This window comes from Ascaphus truei, chromosome 3 (genome assembly GCF_040206685.1).
Source record: "Ascaphus truei isolate aAscTru1 chromosome 3, aAscTru1.hap1, whole genome shotgun sequence".
Taxonomy (NCBI): domain Eukaryota; kingdom Metazoa; phylum Chordata; class Amphibia; order Anura; family Ascaphidae; genus Ascaphus; species Ascaphus truei.
In genome coordinates this window covers 38,559,777-38,572,394 of record NC_134485.1, presented here as the reverse complement: position 1 = coordinate 38,572,394, position 12,618 = coordinate 38,559,777, and the positions used below count along the sequence as shown (strand labels likewise).

Genomic DNA, 12,618 nt, shown 5'->3' with positions numbered 1-12,618 from the left:
CAAATAAGTAAACATGTGAAGGATGTTGATCCAGGGAGTAATTTGATTGCCAATATTTGGAGTCATGAACAAATTTATTTTTCCCCTTATGAGATATCATTAGATTATATTTTAATTGGATTTTTTGTTTGCCTTCCTCTGGATCAATATACTGTAAGTACAAATATAGGATAATGTATCTGTTGTCTAAATTTAGCATTTGTTGAACTTGATGTACAGTATGTTTTTTTTAAACCTCATATACTATGTAAATTTGTAACATCTCTCCATTGTTTAAAATTGTCCCATTACACAATCAATATAGTATAGTATTTATGCTATCAAATAATTTTAGCAGTAATGTAATTCATTTTATTAACAGTGCAGCCTCATATTATACAACTACAAAATGAAACTACTGTTGAAAATGGTTACATAACACTGACATGTGAAGCAGAAGGAGAACCTGTTCCAGAAATAACATGGAAAAGAGCAAGTGATGGAATGACTTTTTATGATGGGGACAAGGTGAGCTACAGTATTTCCCTTTTAAATTTTGTATCCTCCGAAAATACTATATAGTACCACTTTGTTTGGTAATATGAGAAAGATGTGCAATGGTGTATACATTTAAACTATGTGAATCCAATATAAACATATTTGTAAACAAATAATTTAGGCCACAATACAGTAATACATTAAGTTATTGCTTATGTATCTTTCTTTTCTGTGTTGTTCTAAAACAGTATTAGGGATTTTAGAAGCTAGTGATATAGTGATATATTATATGTTCTTAGATTTTCATGCCCTCACAGTCATGCTAATGGTATATTGTACTGTATATGAAGAAACCTGGTATTTCCTTTACTGGAAAATTCTCTGTTGAATTTCACATTTTCTTTAAACATGGCATATGGACTGACGTTCCCGAAAGCAATGCTCCAAATACAAAACAATCTTCATACATATTTCTCTAATAAAACCAAGGAAATGCTAATTTTCTTACATGCAATTTTTCAAGTGTAGACCCATTTCTTCATACATACAATAGATTCCATAATGTATGCAGTAAGTATCGCAGCAAAGGCAATTACGTGAACATCTACTGTATGGGAAAGAGAAACAGAATCAGCCCCTCTATCTAATACATAACATTGCGATGCCCAATAATAGAAGAAAGAAAAATGGAGCCACACAACTATACTAGCAGTCATTTTAAACACCAAGGTTTGGACTGGTATGCCAGATATACTGTAAGAGGTAATTTAACACATGGCATGGAAATAAAATTCCTGCTGATATTTCATGTTCAGTAAAACCCAAAGCCACTTATCACTGCTCTTGCTTAAATAAGACTACATGATCATTCACCTAGTCACAGTAATTCTTGCTGTGATGTATCATTCGTTTACATTCAATGAATCTCCAAAGACCATAAGGGATATGTATGCAATTTGCTCCATCTTAAAGAGGCAGAGGGAGGGAGGGAGGGAGGAAAACAGGTCTAGAAGAAAGGCCATTGACTATACCTCCAAATACTTACTGTACTGTAGATTAACCTATTTTCCATTCTATGGATAGAACCAGTTTTGCTATATTTTTGGGCCTTAGCTTTTGCTGTTCTGACCTTGGGTGGTTTTTTTATGCTGTTCTGAAGACTAACTGTTCCTGGAGCCTTGGCATATAAATAAAAATGCCACAGCTCCGGGGACATTAAAAACTGCTGCAGCCTGCGTCGGGTTTGTTTTTCTGAATGGAACACCACAGAGATTTCCCTCTGCTAGAGGATGCTATAGTCAAGAGTGCACGACTTCACCCTGGCAGCGGTTACAGAGAGTCTGGCTATATCTGTAATTGGGCCTTCTCTCAGCTATAAGCCCTCCTTAAACTTAATTTACTTTATGTGTATGTATGTGTAGCCCCATGGCTCTGTATGTGTGCAGCCCCACGACTCTGCATGTGTACAGCCCCATGACTCTGCGTATGTACAGCCCCACGACTCTGTGTGTGTACAGACCCACGACTCTGCATATGTACAGCCCCACGGCTCTGCGTGTGCACAGACCCATGGCTCTGCGTGTGTACAGCCCCATGACTCTGCGTGTGTACAGCCCCACGACTCTGCGTGTGTACAGCTTCACGACTCTGTGTGTGTACAGCCCCACGGCTCTGCGTGTGTACAGCCCCACGACTCTGCGTGTGTACAGCCCCACGACTCTGCGTGTGTACAGCCCCACGACTCTGCGTGTGTACAGCCCCACGACTCTGCGTGTGTACAGCCCCACGACTCTGCGTGTGTACAGCCCCACGACTCTGCGTATGTACAGCCCCACGACTCTGAGTGTGTACAGACCCACGACTCTGCATATGTACAGCCCCACGGCTCTGCGTGTGCACAGACCCATGGCTCTGCGTGTGTACAGCCCCATGACTCTGCGTGTGTACAGCCCCACGACTCTGCGTGTGTACAGCTTCACGACTCTGTGTGTGTACAGCCCCACGGCTCTGCGTGTGTACAGCCCCACGACTCTGCGTGTGTACAGCCCCACGACTCTGCGTGTGTACAGCCCCACGACTCTGCGTGTGTACAGCCCCACGACTCTGCGTGTGTACAGCCCCACGACTCTGCGTATGTACAGCCCCACGACTCTGTGTGTGTACAGACCCATGACTCTGCGTGTGTACAGCCCCACGGCTCTGCGTGTGCACAGACCCATGGCTCTGCGTGTGTACAGCCCCATGACTCTGCGTGTGTACAGCCCCACGACTCTGCGTGTGTACAGCTTCACGACTCTGTGTGTGTACAGCCCCACGACTCTGCGTGTGTACAGCCCCACGACTCTGCGTGTGTACAGCCCCACGACTCTGCGTGTGTACAGCCCCACGACTCTGCGTGTGTACAGCCCCACGACTCTGCGTGTGTACAGCCCCACGACTCTGCGTGTGTACAGCCCCACGGCTCTGCGTGTGTACAGCCCCACGACTCTGCGTGTGTACAGCCCCACGACTCTGTGCATTGTTTGAGGAATGTTAAACTTTACTTTCATACCCGTTTATGGTCCCATCTCCTTATAAAAGACATGCTTGCTGTAGAATAGGCTCGCTGCCAAGTCCCACCCAATATAGAAACCATTACTTTAAAACACGGGACACAGTCTTCTTCAGTAGATAAATGATTTAATAGAAAAGGTAGAAAAACAAGGCACTGGCTTAGTAACCCAAAGAAACATCCTCTGTGATGTGTGATGTCATATCCCTTTCTTAGAAGGGAGATAGCATCCCCTATGTTTATACCTCCACATTAACCCTTACAAAACCTTAATTCATTTTTAAATTTGCAAATAAGGAAAAGTTGATATAATTTGCTGCGTGCAACACATAAAAAGAAAAAATTATATTGTACATATAATAAAATCTCAATATTGTGTCTTCCAATATCAAGTATATATGCAAAGAAAAAAAATATATAAAATGCATGATTGACGTATCTCTTATATATAATTAATACATTCTACATTAATATATTTGATGTGAATATATAATGACACACAATATAAAATATATCTAATTATAACATTCTCTACTAATATGTTTTATGTGAATATACAATTAAACACAGTGTACTGTACAATAACATTTCATGTTCTTAAATATAAACTACTTAGAATATGTATATAAAGAAACACAGTACCTCTATATACCTCTATCTCACTAACTGTGTTGCCCTTAGGATATTGTACATATTTTTGCTTTGTTGTTATTTTTACAATGTATCATAGTTATGTAAATGTTAATGAGTAGGTACATAAGAAAATGAGTCAGGAGTTGGTATTAGAATGTCTTACCCGTGCCATTGTTTTCTAGACAATCGTTTTATTTATGCAGTAAATAATTTTGCTACTGGAGAAATTTGTCATGTTTTATTGCACTGTTTTCAATACTGAGAAGTTGTATTCTAGGGATAATAATCTTTTGTTTTCTCTCCAACACTGAGTAGGGAACGTTTTTTGTACGTCCTCATTAGTTTTTACTGGCATAGGATGGACATTAAGAGGAAAGGGCAATTATTAATACCGTTAATTGATTTTCTTCTACTACCACAATCCCAGTACAACCTTCCCCTCTCTAGAGGATTTACTTTGGTTGGCTATTATTTTTTGCTCGGCAAGATTGATAGCTGCTGTAAGGAGGAAAGCAGGGAGCATTGCAGAGGCTGGTGGAATTGATATGTTGAAAGTTTTGGTCATTAACCCCAACTGGACCATGCTTAATATCCAATTTGTTGGTATTGACATGGATGGACTAGCCGAGGGAGGTGAGAATTCTAACACGGTTTGTAACCAGTATTGCAGCAATTCAAGTGAAAAGTGCATGCAACTGAGATGTGAACCAATGCGAATTTTATGCGTAGACAATTCCTAATGAATATGTTGAAAACACCACCAGATTTTGGCACAAAATGGCATATTTATGAGAGAAATCTGCATGTCATCTAATTTGAGTAAATTAATTCCTTCATGTTTTCAAAATCAATACGTTTGGGCCTTAATCTTAATTTTAATACCTAAATAAAAGTAAAATAACCCTAATCTGTTTTTTTTTTAGGTCTCCTATCCTATACTTTTGAGATAATAAAGCTGAGATATACAGTACAGAATATGATCTAGTTTATAGTACTATCGGAAAATATGTTGAGTTCCACTTTATTAATAATGTGCTCATTTTAGGATATTTTGACAGTTTAATAGCTACTGTATAATAAAAAGTGTAACTGTGTACAGATCATTTTTTTAAAAATTCCCAATATTATTTAATTTAAATCAGTTTAATGTAATGGATAATAATTTGTGTCAAAAATATTTTCTCCTTTTTTACATATGATTTTAACAGAGCCCAGATGGACGCATAGAAAGCACGGGACATCATGGAAAGTCATCCCTGCATATTCAAACTGTGATATTGTCTGATGCAGGGAGATATGACTGCGAAGCAGCAAGCAGAATTGGCGGTCATCAAAAGAGTATGCACCTCAATATTGAGTGTAAGTTTTTATGTAATATACACATACAGTATGAGTGGCTATTTTGAATATTAAGGGATTAACCTTCCCTTTTCACCATATACAGTAGCCTCTCCCTGCATGGAATTTCTCAGGGATGGTGGTGTGCCTTAGCCTGAGGGTATAAAAAGTGCGGTATGATATTTTTAGATTAGTCATGAACAACTAGAGGGGAAAGCAACAGCTGGTGTAACCAGGCAATGCCCCCAGTAGCCCACTAGTTTCACAGTCAAAGAGTTGACCATTGTATGGAAGCACCAATGTCACAGATCTTTGAGTAGAGAGGACCTCAAAGTGAACACCAGAGTTTGCTGAGGTAGAAGACTGTACTAGGAAACCCGCAAACATCCTAAAGACGGTGCCTCTTGACAGCCAGACACACAACTAACTAACACTGTTTGGCTAAATTGTTTGCATTTCTCCTCATGGTGACCTACCTAAACTTACTTCATGCCCAGTGACCGGTGACCACATCCAAGTGCTCCTGCTCACTCACAATGCCAGAAGCTAGCCCGAATTAGAGTTTAGGAAATATCCAGAAAGGATCTGGGGCTCAAAAGAGTGCCTGAAAATGTAAAAATATATTTTCTTTCTTTACAAATGGATTTTCAATTGTTGAGATGTCCATTTAAAGCATACAAATGTAGGGCTAGTTTTTTTTATGAACCTGGTTGTTTCCATATGAGAACATGCCGCAACCAGGAAAAAGTAGCATACAAAGTTCCTTCTTAAACCCTATGGTTTACAAACCTAGCCAATTTCAATAGACAGTGTTTGAATAGTCAGGAATCTCACATGTTGCTGTATTTTAGATCCTTGACTAGAAAATGATTTCGATCATCTGAGGGAATCCTTCAGTGTGCGATCTGCCGAGGTACTGGAACAGGTGGCAAAAACAAGAAGATGCGGTGCACCCACAATGGCAATGGATGGAGAGACGGTGACTACCTTAAAATCAAAATATTTATTGAAGAAGAAGAAAAACGGATGCACAGCAAACCACCTACATGTTTCACACCAATCGCTTTATCAAGGTGTAGTTTGAAACCTCAATTCTGGGTATTTAAATGGTAAGCAAACCCGAAAGTATCCAGGTTTCGCACCATGTGCAGCTAGGTTCCTGTGAATGATTGGACCTCGGGTCTGTCCCCATGATGTGTCCCGTGATGCATTGGGTGATGCCCCTCACTTGAGCGTTGCAGTACTCCTGCCAAGACTGGACCTAAGCTCCACCCCCGCACCACATCCCGTGATGCAACGGTGGACATTCCTGTCTCCACTACACACCGACGTCGCATTACTAGGGGCACTCGAGGGGTTAATAACATTAATTACTCCACAGCTGTGATACACTCCACCCCAGCCTATCAGTACATAGTCGACCTGTGATGACTCATTGCCTGCAGCCTTCCCCTTGGCTCTCTGTTCTTAATATGCTCAGCCAGCCCTTGGGCAAATTGGCTGAGCATAAACTTCTGTTTATGTTTCTAGTGCTTGCCTCAAGCATCCTGCTGCCCTGCTGTTGCTCTTGCATTCTGCCTTGATTTCTGTTACATTGACATCAGTTTATACCCGGACCACTGCTTTCTCTGACCCCTAACCTCGGTTTGTATTTGGACTCCCACCATCTCTACTCCTGGACCCTGGGTACGCAAAATGACCATCCGAGTTCTTCAACCACGGTGAGTATAACGACCATTCTGACCTCTCCTACCCTGACCTAGCTACATGACCTTCACTCTGCACTCCGGACGCGGTTACGTGGTTGTAGGTCAGTGTCTATCACTATCCCCACCTCAGCCTCACGGTCCCATCCTGTTTGTGGTGAGCACTCGTTACTGTTCCGACATCAAAAACGTCATTGCGCACGTCCCAATACGCAGGCACCAATTGGAACAAGTGAAACTTGATTAACAACTGACAGACATTAACATACAAAAGAGATTAATCATATCTACATACACAAAATGAAAAAAAAATGAAAATTTTTTGGTCATCTGATATTTTTTTCATTTTGTATATGTAGATATGATTTATCTCTTGTATGTTAATGTCTGTCTGTTGTCAATCAAGTTTCACTTGTTTGCCTGGGTATTGGGACATGCACGATGATGTTTCTGATATTGGAACGTAGCTGCGCATGGTGTGAACCCTGGATACGTCCGGGTTCTCTTACCATTTAAATACCCAGAATTGAGGTCTCAAACTACACCTTTATAAAGCGCTTGGCTCAAAACATGTAGGTGGATGCTCTGCCTCCGTTTTTTCTTCATTACTGAATAAATATTATATTTTTATGGATGTCACCCTCTCTCCATTCATTGCCATTGGTGGTGTGCTGCATCTTCTTGATTTTTCCACCTGAACTAAGCTTTAGACCAGTGACCACACCTAGTGCGCCGGGACTAAGGATGCATTCTAAATAGTACTATGCCATAAGATACCTTATGTCAAAACAAGATATTTCCCCCACCCCCCTTTCTACCACTTGTTCACTTGGATTGGTTGCCAGGTACAGTACATTCTATTCTAGCTCCAACAAAAGTGAGATCACGACATACATTCTAAAAACACTCCTAAGCATTTGGTTAATTTAGAGACATTAAAAGATTAAAGAAAAACAAATTAATATTGTACTCATCAGATTTATATAATCACAGTGTCAATTTCCTTCATTTAACCTATGGAATATGCCACTAGTATAAGTTCATTTTGGCCCTTTGAGGAACAGCTCATTTAAACAGTAGAAGGGTAAGATAATTAAAATAAAAAGTTGTGGCTATTGTATGTGTAGGAGCTTGTTAATGCACAAATACTGTATTATAATGAAATCTATCACTATTTGTCTGACTGTGATTTTTTTAATATAATTATCATTATATATTTTATGTTAAAAACCATTGTATAAGTTAGTGTCAACTGCTAATTTCCAATTCATTTAATATTGTCTGCCAATATAAATAATGTAATAATGTAAATATGAAATCATTAATGCCACATTTTTCTTCTTCGTTGAAACAAACTATAAATAGTAAGCTGACTGTATGAGAAACAGTGAAATTGCAGTACCAGCATTTTACAACTAGTACTCTATACAGTATGATTAATGGTTTTACATTATTGTTGCATAAAATGTATGCACGTTTTGATAGAATAATAAATTCAGCTTTTTTTTATGATAATAGGTACAGTACAAAATAAGAATATTATACACTTAGGGTCTTATTCTGTAAGGTGTGATAGTTCAGATGATGTGGTATTACATGAAAAGTCCCATTGACTTTAATGGGGCTTTTCATGGGATAACATGTCACCTGTGCTATCACACCTTACAGGATAAGTGATTTAGACTTTGATAAACTCTGATATTACTGACCACACAGAAAGCCCCATTGCTTTCAATGGGGCCATTGTTGTTTATAGACTAATGGCTTTAAAGTCTGTCCTTTTAAATTGTAAAAAAGGGGGAGGGGGGCATAACAGCCAATATTGTTTCAAAATAGTGTTGCCATATTCTTTAAAATGTGTTGGTGTGAAATTAAACTTTTCTATTATCAATTAGAACCACACCACTTAAAGTCACAATATTTGTGATGTCTAAATTGTTAAGTAAATGTCTAAATATAAGTAAATAATTATCACAAAATTGTGCAGTTTGCTAACCACAATGTTTTTTGATATGCAAGTTGCATATTTAGCAACATTAAATTGTATCTATGTGTAGCACCTCTTCCCCCCCACCCCCCTAAGGCCGCGCTTATAGTCCTGGCTACGGCGACAGTAACGCAAATTCACGTCAAAACAAGTGTATTGAATCTGTTGCGTGTACCTATAGTAGTAGCGACGTGACGGCACAACGGAGTGATAGGCTTGGTCTCAATCGCTGGAAGTCAATGAAAATTGATTTTTCAGCGACCTCAGTTCTAACACTGTAAGCAAAAAATCGCTGCTACAACGGCGACGGATGACGTCACGCCGTCATATTGCCTTCGCCAGGATTATAAGCGCGGCCTAAGGGAGATTTGTCTGCTACCTGCTGTTGTGTGGTACTGACCTGTAGGTTCTCAAGAGCTCTGAGCGTCCGCCGTTGGTATTGAGGATTAACAGGTCAGACTTTGGTGTTTCATCTTCTGTCTCTGGTTGAGCGCCTCCATCCTCCATGGCCCTATCATAGATAAGAGTAGTCCCTGCAGGAAACTCTTTTCTTTCCCCCTGAATAACATCTCACAGGCAGGATAAAACAATTGGGTCTTTATTTTGATCTCACAGCATATATATTCTACTAGTTCCTGGAACAAACCCAAGGGTTTGAGGCCCCAAGAGCCCCTCCTTAGCTCCCTTACCCCCGATAGGATAAGGGGAATCAGCTCCCACTCCCCTGAGGGAGGGAAGGGAAGAACAAGAACCAGAGCTCTGGCTCCAAACCTCTTAATTTGAGCTGTAGCCCCTTTTTATCACCAGGGGAGGGTCCCAGATCTTAGCCTAGGTAGGTGGGCAGCACCTCGGCCATGGGCCCACCCCCCCTTTAACTACTGGACAGCATGAACAAGGGATTAACCCTAACACTGTGTGCACTGGTAGCAGGGCTTATATGTTAGGGCAGAGGATTTTAGTAGCTGGGGTCTATATGGTTACACATGTCATCAGGGTCTAGTATTCTAAATGAATGTCTAGCATATTGCAAGTGCCCAGAAGTACTTGGCCGCGGATATAGTAGGCCCATGCAGGTGCACGACAGAGCACATGGCGTCACGCACCTACTAGCTGTGCGATTTGTTGCCTCTGAGCCACAGCAACGGGGAGGTGTGGCAGAGGCATGGTGTTAAGAGAGAGGTCTGCCCTCATTGGCTGAACCACATACGTGACCCGGCCGTCGCGCGACCAAATCAAAAAATGTTGTCTGCCCGAGAATTGCGGTCGCGCTTCATCACACTCTACGGCCTGCCTCATAGGGGTACGAGCTTCCTATCTCTACCTGCATGTTTTGTATCTTATGACTACCAATAATAATGTATAGTAAACGTGAGTCCCCAAAAAACTTTTGACCTAATCCAAATAGTAAAACTTTAATACCAAATACGTAATTGGGCTCGTCAAATGCCCTAATCCAATAATAAAACAATGTAAAAAAAAAAAAACAACCAAAGTACGGGTTGCTAAATATGAAATAATAAAACAAAAATCAACTAAACTAAATTGAGTACATAGAAAATAATCAAGGGTGAAAATGTATTTACATTTGTACCCTGACATCATGAAGATACTGACTGTAAATGTATAATACCTTAGGATATTGGCAGTGAATACTGACATATATATATATATATATTGATTTAAACAACTCCCATAAATATTGTGTCAGTGACCATTACACCCCATGAATTTACAATTTCTGTAGATGTGTTCCTCAACCATCTCCTCAGCAGCCCTCTAACAGGCCATATTTTGGAGATAAAGTGCTAATCACACCTTCAAATAGTGTATAAGACATGCACCTTGTGCTTTATTAATTGTTTCTGAAATTCTGGTCTGGGTGGGGTGTCTTGAGGAGAGGGTTGAGAAAAACTGCTGTAACTTAATTAAACATCAAGAGAAAATTGCTCCCCTATACTTCCAAGGAAAAGTATGGACCAATAGGAATTAAAAACGGCACTCAACTTTACCTTCTGTAAAGTAGAACTATAAGAATGAAGTACGTGTACCAGAGTGAGAATTAGGTTCAGTGCATACAAAAATTATATTTATTGAATACAAAAATTGCATCCTCCCCTTCCCCATTTTTGTATTTAATAAATGTATTTTATATGTATTGAACCTAGAGTAATTCTCACTCAAGTACATTTTCCTAGTTTACTTTGCAGTACGATACAGTGCTGTTTTAAATTCCTATTCGTCTCTTCCTCGGAAGTATTGGAGAGCTCCAATATACAGTAATCTCTCTGGGATTTAATTTGTTGGTTCTGAAGCACTATTTTACTCTGGTTGGTACCTCTTTATCTTGACCTTGAGCACTTGGGGATTGGTTAAATTGTCCGTATCCTGTTCTGATGGTTTTCCGTTTTTTGTTTTTGTAAATGAATCATGTCTTAAAAATGTTTATAGAATAAAATATACAGTAAGATTATTAATCTCTTTCCAAAATGATTTTAAATAACTTGTTCATAACTTAATTTTCTCGTGCAAAATTACTGTTTATAGACTTGGAGTGAATAATGTTACCGATATAATTTCCGGGTCAGCCTAATTACTGTCCTTATCTTAAATTATTTATAAAATTATATTTTTCCCTTTTTATATGGGACTGTGGTTTAGACACAGACAGTCTAAGAAACACATCAACATATTGACTTGTGAATAACCTAAATTGTTGGCCTTCCTTGTGTCAGGAAGCATTTGTCCTTGGAAATGTATAAAATTTTAGTATTGAATTACAAAAATGTGAGCATAGCATTATTGAACAATCAGGGTACACTGTAAACAACTTGTTTTGTTATTGTGTTGCAGCAGAATCTAATCATATAAACAACATTCATAACTCATGTTAATAGTGGCTCAATTATTGTTTGCAATCTTTGAGAAATGTAGGCAGGTTTGGAAGATTGAGAAGTTTTATCTAAGCTGGTTTATGGATTTTACATTTAGTTTTTCATTGTCATTTGTTAAACAGCCACTTTTTAATACAATTTCCCTTTGATTCATAACCTCATTTGTGCAAGTATTTTACTTGATATTATGAGTACAAATGTAGTTTGAGGATGGAGCTTGTTTACTACAGTATAACCGATTTACAAAATACAGCAATAACAATAGGGAAAGCATAATTTAATCTTTTATATGATGTTTAGTTACACAGATCAAAAAATACTGTTTCAAAGATCAAAAGATTATAGTTACTTCAGTGCAAACCACTGTATGCTGACTGCCACTCTAACAGTGACTAACTGCAGGGGTGCTCAAACTTTTTAGTCTGCGCTCTCCTGCCTGCTCTCCCGCCTTACCTGATCGCAGGCGTTTTGTGACGTCACAACCTCATGTGACATTGCGTTGTCATGGCAACGTGACATCATGTGACCCACGCTGCGTTGCCATGGCGATCAGCCCTCCGGAAACCAGGTAAGTGAGTTAGTGTGCGCGTGCGTTCCCCCGGCATTTAATTTAAATGCTTAGGGAAAGATTGTCTGGTCTCTAAGCACCACACCCCCCAGAAAATCTCACGCCCCCCAGCTTGCTCCTTTTTAGCAGTTGTAAAACTTACTGTTATTCAATTCTTACTTGGAATGCATGCAGAACCTTCATTAATTACTTCTGCTTTTTATAGATGCACCAAAATTTGTTTCAAATCAAACCATCCATTATTCTTGGGAAAACAATCCAATTAATATCAGTTGTGATGTGATATCTAATCCACCATCATCAATTTACTGGAGTAGAGAAAAACTATTGTTACCTGCAAGAAACGTAACAAATATAAAAACCTACCGAGATGGGAAAAAAATATTGCTAGAGGTATGTATACATCTGTACAATCTTCTTTATATATTGTGAAATGATGTTTTGGGGATATTTCAATTCATACTGTA

The 12,618-nt window shown here is 39.3% G+C and overlaps 1 protein-coding gene across 3 annotated transcripts in view; it reads left to right on the top strand.

Moving 5' to 3' along the window:
- Positions 1-12,618, top strand: part of NCAM2 (neural cell adhesion molecule 2) — a 500,008-nt gene that overhangs the window by 262,556 nt on the left and 224,834 nt on the right. For all 3 annotated transcript variants that reach the window (XM_075593954.1, XM_075593952.1, XM_075593953.1), the window contains 3 exons: positions 362-507; positions 4,870-5,020; positions 12,357-12,544. In XM_075593954.1, coding sequence (XP_075450069.1) covers positions 362-507; positions 4,870-5,020; positions 12,357-12,544 — 485 coding nt within the window. The remainder of the gene's footprint in view (positions 1-361; positions 508-4,869; positions 5,021-12,356; positions 12,545-12,618) is intronic.